General features: G+C 49.3%; 1 protein-coding gene across 1 annotated transcript in view; it reads left to right on the top strand.

Annotated features, from left to right (window-relative positions):
* SRP72 (signal recognition particle 72kDa) overlaps positions 1-16,370 on the top strand; it is a 32,349-nt gene that overhangs the window by 11,640 nt on the left and 4,339 nt on the right. Inside the window, exons 7-15 of the mRNA XM_015406965.1 lie at positions 3,458-3,582; positions 3,683-3,740; positions 4,153-4,284; positions 5,593-5,721; positions 8,526-8,598; positions 12,629-12,693; positions 13,783-13,878; positions 15,344-15,447; positions 16,068-16,145. Of these exons, the coding sequence (XP_015262451.1) occupies positions 3,458-3,582; positions 3,683-3,740; positions 4,153-4,284; positions 5,593-5,721; positions 8,526-8,598; positions 12,629-12,693; positions 13,783-13,878; positions 15,344-15,447; positions 16,068-16,145 (860 nt within the window). The remainder of the gene's footprint in view (positions 1-3,457; positions 3,583-3,682; positions 3,741-4,152; positions 4,285-5,592; positions 5,722-8,525; positions 8,599-12,628; positions 12,694-13,782; positions 13,879-15,343; positions 15,448-16,067; positions 16,146-16,370) is intronic.

The raw sequence follows: 16,370 nt of genomic DNA, 5'->3' as shown, positions 1-16,370 counted from the left end.
AAATTGCAAGTAGATAAATAGGTACCGCTTCGGTGGGAAGGTAACAGCGTTCCGTGCGCCTTGGTGTTTAGTCATGCCGGCCACATGACCACGGAAACGTCTTCGGACAGCGCTGGCTCTTCGGCTTTGAAACGGAGATGAGCACCGCAACCCTAGAGTCGGATTCGACTGGCTTTCGAGCAAGGGAACCTTTACCTTTATATAAATCCAGTTAGGGGTAGGCCATCTTGTTTTTCATTTATAATCCTGATGTTTAGGGTCTAAACATGAAGGGGCCAACTAGTCAAGGCTCTGGGAGGTCATTGCTTGGAACTTCGCAGTGTTTTCAAAAAGTAAATTGCAACTGCCCATAGCTCCAGGCATATCTCTTGAACACGGGAAACTCTCTTACTGAATCAGACCCTTGGTCCATCAAGATCAGAACTGTCAACTCAGACTGACAGTGGCTTTCCAGGGTCTCGAGCTGAGGTCTTTCACATCACCTGCTGCCCAACCCTTGTTTTAAACCGGGGATGCTGAGGAGGATTGAACTTGGGGCCTTCTGCCTACTGAGCAGATGCTCTACTACTGAGCCATGTCCCCAGTGGATCAGAGCCATTGGGGCAGGGAAGAGGGTTTTATTCCTTCTAACCTGGAATGGTTTCATCAGGTGAAAACACCATCTCCTCCTCCTCCATCCCCTGAATTTAGATTGGGTTTACAAATATACTAAAAGGAAAAATGGAAGAAGAATTTCTGGGACCAGGGAGGGCACTTTGTCGTGATACACTTATAATAGTAAGACTGGCCTTAGATGAGTTTGATCTGAGGTGTCAGTGAAGTGACAGTCAGCATGTGACAGCAGTGGGCATGTGACTGCAGCGTTCCGTGCGCCTTGGTGTTTAGTCATGCCGGCCACATGACCACGGAAACGTCTTCGGACAGCGCTGGCTCTTCGGCTTTGAAACGGAGATGAGCACCGCAACCCTAGAGTCGGATTCGACTGGCTTTCGAGCAAGGGAACCTTTACCTTTATATAAATCCAGTTAGGGGTAGGCCATCTTGTTTTTCATTTATAATCCTGATGTTTAGGGTCTAAACTTGAAGGGGCCAACTAGACAAGGCTCTGGGAGGTCCTTGCTTGGAACGTCGCAGTGTTTTCAAAAAGTAAATTGCAGCTGCTCATAGCTCCAGGCATATCTCTTGAACATGGGAAACTCTTTTTTACTGAATCAGACCCTTGGTCCATCAAGATCAGAACTGTCAACTCAGACTGACAGTGGCTTTCCAGGGTCTCGAGCTGAGGTCTTTCACATCACCTGCTGCCCAACCCTTGTTTTAAACCGGGGATGCTGAGGAGGATTGAACTTGGTTCTGTTCAGAATAACACAAAGGGCTTGAGACTGGTATAATAAAGCAAGTTCAAAATAACATGGGCCAATAGATATGGTTCCCGCGCCCGCCTTGAGGGCTCATCTCGCGCTCAAACCTTGAGAAAGCAACGGTTATAGCTGATTAAACAATTCTTCTGTTCTCACACTACTGTTCATTATAGACTAAGCAAAAGCCTCCAAACGCGAACCACCTGTAGCCTTGGCTGATAAGGTTCCTTCAAAGCAACGCTAGCGTACATGGAAAGGAATGCAGTTGATGATGAGCGCTTGAGGGTGAGGGGGGACCTGCGCACAAGAGTCCAAGCCAGTTAGGGAAAGGCGGGGGGGGGGCAGACACATCTCATATGCACGGAAAAGACCTATTGGCAGCTTGCTGACAATAATAAGAAAGATGGTTATATTAGTTATGAAACTTTCAGGAGAAGATTTGCATGCAGAACGTTAAATTGGGTTTTTTTATATAGAACTTTGCATTCTCCCCCCCCCCTTCCCTTTCCCTCTTTCTATATATAAACTAATAAAATTCTTTAAAAAATTAGATTGGGTTTGGAAGGAAGGAAGACAGGCGCTCCTCTTTCTTTGCTTCTAGGGCTGCCGAAACGTAGGCTTAAAACCTCTCTCCCTTCCCTGTGCGAGCCCTGACTTGAATCGATGGCTGCAATTTGCTCCTTAAAGACACAGGGTAGATTTGTTTGCCGATCTCCCCGCATCCCACCTGGTTTGTCTGTGCAAATTGCCCAAGTGAATGCTTTCCCCCAAGGCTGTTCCAATGCAGAATTAGCCTAGGCAGCCTTGGTAACCAGGGCCATTGTTCATGTCAGTTGTGAAACAACCAAAAAGAACCTAGGGTTTCTTTTATTACCCTGGTTCAAGCCAGAAATGGGTTTAAGTAGCTGCGCTCGCTTTGTGTGCGATACAGGCAAAGCAAAATATTTTTTGCAGTAGTGGCGGAAAATGCCATCAAGTTGCAGGCAACTTATGGTGACCCTGTAGGGTTTTCAGGCAGTTTGCCATTGCCTGCCTCTGTGTTGCGACCCTGGACGTCTTCGGTGGTCTCCCATCCAAATACTAGCCAGGTCTGACCCCGCTGAGCTTCCGGGATATAATGAGAATCAGGCTAGCCTGGGCCACCTAGGTCAAGGAAAGTACCTTTTGAGTTCTATTGAATTCTGTGTAGGATCGACACGTTTGCTTAATTCTGCCATTGAAATAATTGGGACAAGTCCGCAACTATGACTCACGTGCACTCTTTGGATGGTTTCCAAGGGTAGCCGTGTTGGTCTGCAGTAGAACAGTTAGATTTGAGTCCAGTAGCCCCTTAGAGAAGGAGCTGCGGTGGCTCAAGTGGTTAAGTCGCTAAACTGCAGGCTGTGGAAGGTCAGTAGTTCAGCAGTTCGAGACCCGAGTGTGCCGCATGACGGAGTGAGCTCCCGTCTCTAGTTCCAGCTCCTGCCAACCTAGCAGTTCGAAAGCAAGAAATTGCAAGTAGATAAATAGGGACCACTTCGGTGGGAAGGTAACAGCGTTCCGTGCACCTTGGTGTTTAGTCATGCCAGCCACATGACCACGGAAACGTCTTCGGACAGCGCTGGCTCTTCGGCTTTGAAACGGAGATGAGCACCGCAACCCTAGAGTCGGATTCATTCCTAAAAGCTTACACCCTGAAACTCTTGTTGGTCTCTAAGGGGCTACTGGGCCTCGAATCTAATTAGTCTTTGGGTGACCATCCTTTTTCTAGGAAGCCATCCTATTGGGTATAAGCCACAGGAAACGTTCTCTGGTGCGAGCCCCTTTAATTTGAGTGGAGCTTGTGGAGGAGAACATCCCGGTGCCTCGTGATCTCTGGCGATTAGTTCCCAGTGCCATTACTGGTGGCGGCTGAAATGTAATAACCAGGGCATTGAATTACGTTTCAAGCTGCAAGCAGATGAAGTCCAAGTGTCATGAAGTTGGCATGTTGACATTTATTTTAATACCTTCCTTTAGGATGTGACCGAAGAAGATATTGAGTCTGAGCTGGCGATCATTCGTGGCCACTGTCATGAAGTTGGCATGTTAACATTTATTTTAATACCTTCCTTCAGGATGTGACTGAAGAAGATATCGAGTCTGAGCTGGCGATCATTCGTGGCCAGATGGCTTATATTTTGCAGCTGCAGGGTCACACGGAGGAAGCTCTGCAACTCTACAATCAGATAATCAAACTGAAGTAAGGGCTTCTCTGATCTGTTTTCTTTCCTCTGACCACCTTTTTTGGGAGGGGGGGGGAGATCTGTGTATCTTTTGTAAATGTGTTCCATTCTTTACAGGCCAACAGATGTGGGATTGCTTGCAGTCATTGCCAATAACATCATTACCATCAATAAGGTATAGAGCTCCCAAGATTATTCATCAAGGGGGTTTGAGAATGCAAGATGAGCCCTGCTAGATCAATCCAGCATCCTGTTGCCCACGGTGCCAGCCAGATGCTTCTTAGAAGCCCACAAACTGGGCGTCAGCACCCTCCCCTGCCATTTTGCTCTCCAGTAACCGGCATTCAGAAGTTCACTGCTTCAAAACCTGGAGCTTCTGTTCGGCTCTCGTGGCTACTGACTCTCGCTGGCCCTGCCCTCTTGCAGTTGTCTAGTTGTAAAACGTTCTTGTCCTGAACATTTGTCCCCCACCCGGCACTCTTGCATGCATTTGTGCCCCACTCGGAAAAGGAGTGTGGCCATGTGCCACTTTGCAGACCTGCCCCGTTAGATAAATCCCTTCACCCTGTGCCATTTGCCTTCCACAGGACCAAAATGTTTTTGACTCAAAGAAAAAGGTGAAGCTGACCAATGCAGAAGGCGTGGAGCATAAACTCTCCAAAAAGCAGCTCCAAGCAATAGAATTCAACAAAGCTTTGCTGGCCATGTACACCAACCAGGTATTAAGCTAGGCTCGTTTGATTGTTTCAGTACGTCATCTGTCTGTCTGTCCTTAGGAACTGTGCTACTCATTCAGGAGAACTGAGAGATACAGTCCTCTGGTGATTGTACCATTCCAGAATGCAGATAGGGGAAACTTTATGAATGAATGCTCCATATGCGTAAAAATATCTACTTTAAAGAAAGCTTTCATACAGGGATAAGCCTAGACGGGAATTCTTCACCCAATCAGAAAAGCGTTCCACAGGCAAGTTGTCTGTGACTTGGGAGATCGTTTTCTCATGCAGTCCACCCAAGTACATATATTTAATATAGCGCTATTAGGGCTGTACAGTGCAATCCTCTACTTTCCTGGATTTGTCTTAAGATCAGTTTACAAAATCATTTTAGTTAGTGAACTGTGAATCTCCTGTAGATGTTTTGGATGTGGTTATTTGTTGTTCCAAACTAGGAGTCAGTTTGGTGTAGTGGTTAAGTGTGTGGACTCTAATCTGGGAGAACCGGGTTTGATTCCCCCCTCCTCCACTTGCACCTGCTGGACGACCTTGGGCAAGCCATAGTTCTGGCACAGCTGCTCTCTCAAGAGCTATTCTCTCAGAGCTCTCTCAGCCCTACCTACCTCTCAGGGTGTCTGTTGTGGGGAGGGGAAGGAGTTTGTAAGCCGCTCTGAGACTCCTTCAGGTAGTGAAGGGTGGGGTACACATCCAATCTCTTCTTCTTCTTCTTTCCTATTTTGTCCCTTCCTCTTCTCCTGTCAGTTGTTAATTGGGAGGGGGAATCCTGTTTTCCACTTCCTCTTTGAGGCTCTTCCTTTGTGCAAGTTCGTGCTGAGGCCTTGCCAGAAGAAGGGCTGAAGCAGCTTAGACTTTCACTGCATCGTCAGCAGAAGTAAACATTACAAGGGAAACTTCTTTCTCATTCTTTCCTCATCTGCCTCTCCAGGCATTTCCTCTTCTTGCACAAATCATGTATAAATCGCATAAAATAAATAAATTCATGCATTCCGACCAGTGGATCTTATGGCAGGGTCAAAATGGAGAAAGCAGGATGGGTACAAAGCTGTGCTGACTGTCGGCCTGGATGGTGTGCTGTGCAGTCTGGTAAAACAGTGCCACGTCAGCTAAACATCCATTATCATGGTTTTTGACTGGGATACCAAAATCCATGTAGCGAGCTGCAGTGAGGTGGACTTGCTGTGCCTCTTACATTCACGCTCATTGCTTGTTGTTGGACACATAAACTTTGCTTTCTTTCTTGTATAATCTGCGTCCCTAACTGGATTTCTCTCCCCTCCTCTTATCCCGCAGGCCGATCAGTGTCGCAAATTATCATCAAGTTTAGAGTCGCAGAGCCCCGAACACCTCCTTCCTGTGTTAATCCAGGCGGCTCAGTTGTGTCGTGAGAAGCAGCATACCAAGGCAATAGACCTTCTGCAGGTAGGCTGTAATTTCCTTGCTTGAGAGAATAAGCAGCAGGTTTGCCTCTAAGGAGACCACACCCAAAGGCAGTACATAAATCTGGACCAACTGGTCGTGAATCTGGGAGACATTCCTGGAAAACTGTCCCAACCTGGATAGCCCAGACTAGGCCGATCTCATCAGATCTCAGAAGCTAAGCAGGGTCTGTCTTGGCTAATATTTGGAAAGCTGACCTCCAAGGAATACCAGGGTAGGGATGCAGAGGCAGGCAATGGCAAACCACCTCTGAAATGTCTCTTGTCTTAAAAAAAAGTCTAGCTCGCCACCTAGTGGTGCATAATGCTAAGGAGCTAGAACGTCTGGTCGCCAGACAATCTTAGGATCTCCTTGCTATGCTACACACAATGCCATATTATAATAATAATCCTGAGGAACTAGTTCCAGGCTAATTATTATTTGCCCTCTCCTTGTTCACTCTGGCTCCATGTTGAGTGTGGTTCTTTATTACTCACTGCGGTTGGACCAACCAGGTCCTTCCCAGTCTCTTCCAGAAGCTTATACCCTTCTTCCTCATCCCCTCTCATAGCAGACTGCGATTTTCAGGTGGGGCCCTAACTCAGTGGTAGAGCATCTACTTGGCATACAGAAGGTCCCAGACTCAATCCCTGACATCTCCAGTTAAAAGCTATCAGGCAGTGTGAAAGACCTCTTCCCTGAGACCTTGGAGAGCCACTGCCAGCAGGCAGGACATTACAGACTTTGATAGACCAGAGGTCTGACTCTGTATAAGACAGCACATGTTCATGTGTATAGTTCATCCTCATTACATCTGTGTCGATAAACATGCTGACTCTGGTTACCTGTCAACCGCAGTGTGGTGATGAGTGAGTTTGCAGGCTGTAGTTTGAGCCAGCCATAGTTGGACAGAAATTCCAGCACAAAAACCGACCAACCCCAAAACTGACTTTGAAAGCGAAATCGGGGAGGGGACTTGCACATGAGACAGGGGGAGCATGCAAAGATGCAAAAGAACATGTGGCCACATAGGGCTGTTCTAGTCATCTAACGTGGGGTAGGTTGTGCAGTATGCTGTTGAGGTTGACCAAACAGACATTGGAATTATGGCTTAGCTGGCTAAGTCCCAGCAGATGTGTATAGGGATACTCCAGCAAGTCCTGCTCATCACTTTGCAAGCAGAGGGAGGTTGGAGCAGCTGGGAAACTGCCCTCACCCTGGGTTTGCCTGCTGCCCATATAATGCCTCGACAGGGTTAATCATCCAAGTCACTTCAAACCATCGTTTCACATTCTGGTTTGCATTCAGGCCTTAACAGTAGTTAAGATATTGTGTCGTATTTAAGCATGACAAGACGTCGTGTCTCCCGTTACAAACAGTTAGCATCCTCACAAACTGTCAGGGATAAGGCCAGGAGTACAGGGGAAGAGTTGCTGGTCTTAGCTGAAAGAGTCAGAGGTTGCTTCTGGAGGCCAGATCAGGGGTGGCCTGGTCTCTCCGCTGAACAATGAGACGTGCCAGATAAGGGAGTCCAGAAACCCAGACCAGAGTAGCCTTAACGGAGGTAAGAAATAAAGGACTAACAGACCTTTCATAGAAGAGAGTAGCATAATTAATACCAATAGATAAAAATATATCTGGGCCCAGGTGCAAGAAGCGTCTGAGAAAGGGCAGAATAGTTAACTAAGTACAGAAGTTCAAAGATTGGCTGTATTGGCTGAGGGCCAGAATGGCCATACGCAGGGCTATTTTGTGGCAGGAACGCACAGGAACGGAGTTCCGGCTGGCTCCCAAGTTGGCCACACCCAGCAGGAACTCATTAGCATAATAGGCCACACCCAACAGCAGAAACTCATTAGGACTGGCTACATTAGGGGTGTGTGGCCTAACATGCAAAGGAGTTCCTGCTACAAAAAAAGGCCCTGGGTTTTGACAACAAACAAGGTAAACAGAATAAGAAGGGAAAGGTGGGTGTGGCTGGATGACCACACTTCTGGTAACATGGGGGTGCGGCCTAATGTGCTAATGAGCTGTGCTGTCAGGGGTGTGGCCTAATATGCTAATGAGTTTCTGCTCTTGGGTGTGGCCTATTATGCTAATGAGTTCCTGCTGGGCTTTTTCTACAAAAAGAGCCCTGGAGAAACTTGCAATCCCTATTTTATCTTCTTTGTTCGGATAAACAGTAGCAAGAGTGAACGAACATGTTGAAGAAAATAGACATTATGAGATAATTAGTTAAGAATGAGAGCCCTGTTAGGTGGGACAGCTTGCTTTTGCTGGAAGATGATTTTGAAAACCTGTAAATACAGGAAACTGAATTGATCTGGAACACCATCTTTAAAGATGCTCCTTGCCTGTGGCCTTGTTTATTTTTGTTAAGAAATAAATAATGAGCTCAAATGGTTGCTGTCCTTTAATGACCTAGGTAAAATTAGTAGGAAGCGTTATTATATTATTTTAGGCAAGTTCATGTAAAAAGTGTAAATAATTGTGTTTTACTAAAAGGACAAAATAGAGGCAAGATTCTTTAGTGATATTTTGACTCGTGTCCTGTACCAGAAACCTTGCTGAGGTATGCCTCTTGCCAGGAGAAGAATGACCCAATATCCAACTAGATGCCTAGGGGCTGTTTAATGGCACACCTGTATCTGCATCACACCTGAGTGGAAGCATCCAGAACAGTTTGGATGCTTAAACAACTGGCATATGCTTCCTCTGTGCAGCAGTCAGCCACTTCCCAGTTCCTGCCTTGTAAATTTTGAAGCCTTGAAATCTTGATTTGTTTTTCCTGCTCCTTGCTTCTTTAGGAGTTTGCAGATCAGCACCCCGAGAAAGCAGCAGAGATTAAGCTGACCATGGCGCAGCTGAAAGTGGCTCAAGGTACTGTTTCTTTGGGAGGAGGCTTCACTGGCATTCAGCTGCAGCATTCGGTGGTTTGCACTGTCTTAATGATTTCTTCCCCAGAGGGAGACACCTTTAGTGGTGCTTAAGAAACTACAAATTCCAGACCAAAAAAAGCTGAGTTCTGCAACTGCACAAATATTGCAGGTCGAACAAATCTGCCTTACTGGTGACGGCATAGCTGCAGTTTTTTGTGATTACCAGGGAGTTAGATTGTATGGAAGTAGTTAGGTCTCCTGGTAGGATCAGCTAAATTAGATTAGATTAGTAGTTGTTTAATGGCATTCAGTTCTGTTAGTAGCAGGGAAATTAGATAGATTTTCTGTTGTACCGGGATTGGACTCTGTGGCCTCATCTGCCATCTGGTCATCTGCGGTCTGAAGCTCAGCAGAGACCGACCTGTGTGACATGCTTGGCCAGTATATTCCGGTGCTCGTGGGGAGGGAGAAGTTTTGCAGTGGGCCTAGGCAGGTTAGTAAGGGAAGGCCGCGGAGAAACAGAATGACTCAGCGCCCTTCCAGCCTACGGCCCATCCCAAGGGTGGCTGGCAGTGGGGACAGGATTTCTAACCCCCCTCCGTCATTGGTGTTGTGCAACACCAGGTCCATTAACAACAAGACTGGAGTCCTTCGGGATTTTGTGGCAGAACAACAGGTCGACCTGGCATGCGTGACCGAGACCTGGGTGCGGGAGGGGAAGACGGTAGCTCTCACCCAGCTCGCTCCACCAGGTTTCTTGGTCCTTCACCAATTGCGAACTCGGGGGCGGGGGGGAGGAGTGGCTATTTTCATTTGGGAGGCTTACTCCTGAAGGGCGCTCTCGTCCGTGGAGATCGTGGGCGTTGAGTGTGTCGGCGTGATGCTGGAGGCTGAGGAGAGTTTGGCGATTTGGCTGGTGTACCAGCCGCCTAATGCACTGGCCAGTAGCCTGCCGTCCCTGCTGGAGGCCGTATCAGGCTGGGCGTTGGAGCACCCAAGGCTGATTGTCCTGGATGATTTCAACTTCCATGCCGAGGACGCAACCTCCAGCCGGGCTACGAACCTAGTGTCATCCATGGTGGCGCTGGGACTGTCTCAACTTGTATCGGCCCCCACACATCGGGCCGGTCACACGCTCAATTTGATCTTCACGGTGGGGGTGACGGTGGACCGGATCACTGCTGTGGCAGTGCCATGGTTGGACCACCAGGCCCTGAAGGCCCGTCTGAAGGTGCCACCCCGACCCTGTTTAGGCAGCGAGCGGATTTTTGCTCGCCCATGGAGCCTAATGGACCCTGTGCGGTTCCAGATGGCCCTGCGGGATCTGAGGCCCCCTGGCAGCTCAGATGAGGTTGTGGAAGACTGGCGTGGCCGGCTCTCCACAGCCACCGACGAGATCGCTCCCAGGCGCCCTCTCTGCACTCGTTCTAGGCGAGTGCCCTGGTATACCCAGGAGTTGCGGCAGCTGAAGCGAGAACTGAGACGGTGGCGTTGCGCTTGTGACGAGGCGTCAGCAGCATCTTATAGGACGTTTATGAGATCCTATGAGATGGCAATCAAGGCCGCTAAGAAAGATTTGTATGTGACCGGGATTGCATCTGCGAGTTCACGCCCAGCCCAACTGTTTAGTACGATTCGATCTTTGACAGCGCTGCCACAGGGCAGGCAAAACGTTAGGGAATTGAATATTGGCTGTGAGGCTTTTGCGAGCTATTTCGCAGCTAAAGTCCTGGCACTCCATCGCGACCTCCCCGCCACAATTGAAACAGTGAGCGAACTCGAGGCCCCTTCCGCGTCTCCAGTTTTGGATTTAGAATGTTTCAGCCTACTCAGCCTGGACGAAGTTGACAGATTGCTTGTATCTGTACGTCCAACCACGTGCGACCTTGATCCGTGCCCCTCCTGGCTCATTAAGGTGGGCCACGAGGGGTTTTGAGATGCCCTGCGGGAGATTATCAACAAGACCCTTTCGGAGGGACAGTTCCCCGGGGCACTCAAGGAAGCGATGGTCCGTCCCCTCCTGAAAAAACCATCTTTGGACCAGGCCAAATTGGCCAACTACCGGCCGGTGTCCAATCTGCCCTATTAGGGCAAACTCATTGAGAGGGCGGTGGCAATACAGCTACAGGGCTTCCTGGAGGATGCTTCAGTCCTAGATCCTTTCCAGTCTGGCTTTCGCCCGGGTCATGGGACGGAGACAGTGTTGGTCACCCTGACTGACGGCCTCTGAAGGCATCTGGATCGAGGCGGTGTGGCGGCACTGCTGTTGCTCAATCTGTCGGCCGCATTTGATACAGTCGACCACCAGTTGCTGACTCACCGCCTTGCTGACGTGGGGATTCAGGGGCTTGCCCTTCAATGGTTTGCCTCTTTTCTTCAAGGTCGGGGACAAAGGGTGGCGATTGGGGATCAGCGGTCCCGGAGGCACCCTCTTGATTGTGGGGTGCCTCAGGGGACAGTGCTGTCCCCGATGTTGTTCAACATCTACATGCACCCCCTTGCCCAGATTGCCCGGAGGTATGGGCTTGGGTGTCATCAATATGCGGATGACACCCAGCTCTATCTGATGCTGGGCGGCCTATCGGACTCCGACCCATATGACCTTCATCGGGCGTTGCAAGCTGTGGCTGGATGGCTCAGACTGAGTCAGCTGAAACTAAACCCGGCGAAGACGGAGGTCCTGGGTCTAGGTCGGGTCGGTTCGGGGTTGGTGCCAGCATCGAGGGTTAGGAGTTTGGGTGTGCTCCTGGACTCCTCTTTAACAATGGAGGCCCAGGTAGCAGCCACTGCCAAGTCAGCCTTTTATCATCTTCGCTGGCTTGGTAGTTGGTTCCCTTCCTTGACCGCGATGACCTGGTCACAGTGATCCATGCAACGGTCACCTCGAGGCTGGACTACTGTAACGCTCTCTACTTGGGGCTGCCTTTGTCGCAAGTCCGGAAGCTGCAGCTAGTGCAGAATGCAGCAGCCAGGCTGCTGATGGGTCTCTCTAGGCGAGACCATATCCAGCCTGTGCTGAAGGCGCTGCACTGGCTGCCAATAGTGTACCGGATTCGCTTCAAAGTGCTGGTTCTTACCATTAAAGCCCTCTATGGCCAGGGTCCGGCATACCTGAGGGACCGCCTTTCCCCACATGTTCCCCCAAGAGCATTACGGTCGGGGGCCTAACATCTTTTGGTTACCCTAGGCCCCAGGGACGTCAAATTCGCTGTGACCAGGGCCAGGGCCTTCTCGGTGGCGGCTCCTACCTGGTGGAATGAGCTCCCGGAGGAGATCCGGGCCCTGCGGGACCTTGTGCAGTTCCACAGCGCCTGCAAAACGGAGCTCTTCCGCCAGGCTTTCGAGTAGGAGCCGCCGCCACTGTACCACCACTGCACTGCTACCGCAAAGAGCGGGGATGCCATCGAGGTGCATGATGGCCCTGGGCCGAAGATCGGAAGGCAGCATCGTCCTGGAACCTGCTTCGTTGTTCTGGGTCCATCTTCCAGAACCCATCTTGGAACTATGAACTTTCAGAGCACCAGCACTTTATTGTAATTTTGTATTGTTTTATCCTGCTTTTAACTGTTTTATCATGGCTTTGTGCTCTTATTGTTAGCTGCCCTGAGCCCGTTGGGGAGGGCGGGATATAAATTTGAATAATAAATAAATATATTTTTTTCTTTGCTTGGCATAGTCTATTCTAATTTAGTTAGGCTATGCAAGGCGTTGAAGCCATAACCCTGTCAACTGGAAATTGTATTCAGCCATCTCTGAAGTTACTGAAACTTCCACAGAAAATATTTCCATGAGTTTTGATGTCATAAGGGTTAGAAACGTGGCTTCTGTGTAAGTGAAAATTGAAATTCCCAAGCACCTGGCCCCTGTAGAACCGCAGCATACACAGAGGCCTATTTAAACGTTTCTGCATCTCTCTCTCACCCATCTCGAATGAAAAAGAGGGTTCCTTCCTGTTTCAGAGAACAAAACCTCCAAGCTGAGAACTGGAGAAAGGCACTGTGGGTAACTGCTTTTTGGTTTTTATGTCTAAGGCAACATTACCAAAGCATGCGTCATCCTGAGGAGCATAGAAGAACTAAGGCAGAAGCCAGGCATGGTGAGTAACTGCCTAAAGAGAAGCATGCGCATAATCATTTCTAGTGCCTTGTGTGATTCTTACAGAGCAGTCCCTAGCCGAGTTATTCCACTCTACGACCATTGATTTTAATGGGAATACACTGGAGTAACTCTGCACCGAATTGAGCTACGAATTAGACGTTTTGATGTCTGTTGAGTGTTACATCAGTGCGATTTATCATTTCAGATTTCATCTTTAATAAAGTAATAAAGCTGTTGGCATAAGAAAAAATAACTGAGGACAGCAAGGGTTTTTAATAACGGTTTTTAACAGCAACGGTTTCTTGCCAGGTTAATAGTTCTTAAGAACCACTTGATTCAGTTTGCTTCTGCCCCTCTTCCCCCATCGCTAATGTAACGTGGGGGGCCAGAATTGTATGATGGTTTTGTTTCATTGTTCTCTTTGCTGCTGTGTTATGCCAATAAAGGTCTATGTATGTGTATGTGTATGATGGAACCATACAGTTACTGGGCTTTAGAATCGTATTTTAAATTATTTAACGGATTTTATGTGTTTTATATGAGTTTGATGTGAACCCCCCTGAGCCCACTCTCGGGGAGGGCAGTATACAAACCTAATAAGTAATAAATAAATGGTTGTGTCAGGGGTCATTTCGTAGAAAAAGAGCTAGGGGAACTCATTAGCATAACTCATTAGCATATGCCACACCCCCTGACATCAGGGGCCCGGGGGTGGACCTGCAAGGCCAGTGGGAGTGCGAGGAAGCCCCACCAAGGCCCTCCCTGGCCCCAGGCAGGCAGGGGTGGGGAGAGGCGGGGAGGAAGCAACTTACCCTCCCTCTTCTCCTGTCTCCTCCTGGCTGAATGAGGGCTGGAAGCGGGGTGGCCGGAAGCAGGGGGCGGGGCTTTGTCATGTGCCCCGCCCTCCTGCACCTCACCCGGGGGAACTGCGTTCCACCGCGTTCCCCCCCGAAATGACCTCTGGGTTGTGTTTGAAGGACTTTGTTTTATTATCTTAGTCATAAGTAATCTCAAGCAGGTCTCTGGAGAGGCAGCATGTACGCTTTCTAGATCAACGAATCTAATGCTGCGTTTTAAACGGTTGCAGGTTTCGGCCTTGGTCATGATGTACAGCCACGAAGAAGACATCGATAGCGCCATCGAGGTCTTGACACAAACCATTGAGTGGTATGAAAAATCCCAGGCAAGTAAATTGTTAGATGGTTGTGCCAGTGGATGGGGTGCCTGGAGTCTGTATTTGTGTGGGCGCAATGCACATTGTTTTTATTTTGAACTCGCGTTGTTGAAGGATAATAGCAGTGGGGGGGGGGAGAAATTCTCATGCATTTCAGTTCATTGCTGTTGGCGATACGGTCGTCAGTGCTGCTTCCCGAAACACCCTTCCATGACTGAATGACTGCTGTGCTACAAACTGTAATTGAAAATTTTTGTGAACCCCAAATACCGACACTCAGTTCTGCTTCCCGCTTCCCTAAGTGATTTACTGCTTCGGCCGAGCCTTCCAAGCAAGCTTCAGCAAGGGATGGGGTGATTCTACTGTCAGGAGCAGTCCTAGCCAGCCCCCAGCCTCAACCCTCCAAGGAAGGGGGAAAACGAAGAGGCGCTGGCTCCTGCCGTCACTTGCATCTCTGCCATCTGGTTCTCAGGCTTCTGGCAGCAGCTTTGGCTCCCACCCCCTTGCACGTTTCCTGGAACGTGGAGAGGTGCCACATTGGGGGAGAGTGATCAGAAGAACCACAGATGCTTCCAAGCCATGGAGGGAGTATCCTCGTCTTAGCTCTGATCATCAAAGCTTCTGTGATTGTAATACCGTCTATAAATGAGACATACTTTTGTAGAAACTGGCGCAGTGTGGTGCCGGCGAATGTCGACTGGGAAGGGACTACTTCGAATCTCCCTTCCACCATGAAGGCTGCTTTAAGGAGCACCCCCCTGCGTGTGCACACTGCCATGTACATTGTGCTCTGGTCCCAGGGCTGGGGAGGATAATGGTGCTTTAGAGGGGGACAGAGAGCAATAGAGATGGGGGTGGGCCGGAATCTGTGCTGACAGGAAACCTCCTACCTAACCAGTGTTCCCTCTAAACTGAGTTAGTGTGAGCTAGCTCACAGTTTTTTAGCCTCTGGCTCACACATTTTTGTCTCAGCGCAGGAAGGATGGCTCCAGAGCAAACTAATTTATGCAGTAGCCAAATCACTCGCTCACAACTTTAATGCCAGGAGCTCACAAAGTAGAGTTTTTGCTCACAAGACTCCACATCTTAGAGGGAACATTGTACCTAACCCAGCTTCAGGATTCTACAGCCAGATGCTGTCTGGCTTCTTGGGCATCTGTAGAAATCTCTTCCCTGCTTTGCGGTTGCCGTCCGCTGAACGTGAGGATTGGACATTTGATTTTATTTTTTCAGAAGGAGCAGTGATTAGTGGGAACTGGCGGAGCAGCCAGGCTCTTGGTTTAGATGCGGTATTCCCATCTTTGATATCGCAGCCCTTAGAAACAAAACACCCTGGTGTGCGTGGGCACTGACTTACGGGTCCCGTGAAGGTTACGTGGGCGGACGTGCTTCTTCGGCAGTGCAGAAAGAGAGAGTGACCGTTATCCGTCACGTCCAGTTGCATAACATAACATAAGCAGGTACTGTTTTTCAGCCAAAGTCTTCAGTTCATTTGTTGCTCATCAGGGAAGCGGCTAACTTTAAGCTGAAGCATGGCCGGAAGAAGGAAGCCATCCGCGATCTAGAGGAACTGTGGAAGTAAGTCCTTCCCCGAGAACAGAAGTGCGTCTGGTAGGAAGGGGCTTCAGCGTGAGGCCCTTGAAAGGGGACATTAGAGCCCTGGCCTGGATAGCCCAGGCAAGCCCGATCCCGTCAGTTCTCGGAAGCTAAGCAGGGCCGGCCCTGGCTAGTAGTTGGATGGGAGACCTCCAGGGAATACCAGGGCCGGGATACACAGAGGCGGGCAAAATACAGGGAAGACCAGGGCCGGGATACACAGAGGCGGGCAAAATATCAAGCCATCTCTGGGAAACATCCTGGCCGCAATAGGGGTCGCCAGAAGTCACAACGGCTTCCAGGCATGCAAGCACACACACACACACAGAAAAATACAAAAAGAAGAAAGGGAGACATTAGTAGTGCTCACAAGCATCTTCATGGGGTGTGCTTCCCACCAGCCACCTGTACACTCGGGTCTTCCAAAGGAGAAGTTCAGAGGCCTCGTGTCCCTCTAAACGTGCTTGTCGCTCCGTGAAATTAATCGGGGCATAACTCACGTGGTTGTCATTGTGCAGAAGGGGCAGGCTGCGCTGGATTGCTGACCGTTTCCGTTCTAGATTTCTTACAGCCACGACAATTGCACCGCTTTATTTTTGCAGGCAGAGCCCAGAGGACATCCATACCCTGGCCCAGCTCATCTCGGCATACTCCTTGGTCGATCCCGAGAAAGCTAAAGTGTATCCTTCCTAGGTTGGTCGGGGGAAGCGGGGTGTATTAAGAGGCATCCCTCAGCTACTTTCTTAAACGGGCATCCTTGTTGCAATGAAGATCACTTCAGAGACAGCTGTGTTGGTCTGCAGCAGAACAGCTAGATTCAAGTCTCGTAGCACCTTAGAGACCGACAAGATTTTTGAGTCAAAGAGCTCTGTGACGTCCTCCTTATTGGGGAGGACTAGTTTCAC

The sequence above is a fragment of the Gekko japonicus genome, unplaced genomic scaffold (assembly GCF_001447785.1).
Source record: "Gekko japonicus isolate JY-2015 unplaced genomic scaffold, Gekko_japonicus_V1.1 scaffold2226, whole genome shotgun sequence".
Classification (NCBI taxonomy): domain Eukaryota; kingdom Metazoa; phylum Chordata; class Lepidosauria; order Squamata; family Gekkonidae; genus Gekko; species Gekko japonicus.
This window is presented reverse-complemented; position numbering and strand designations above follow the sequence as displayed.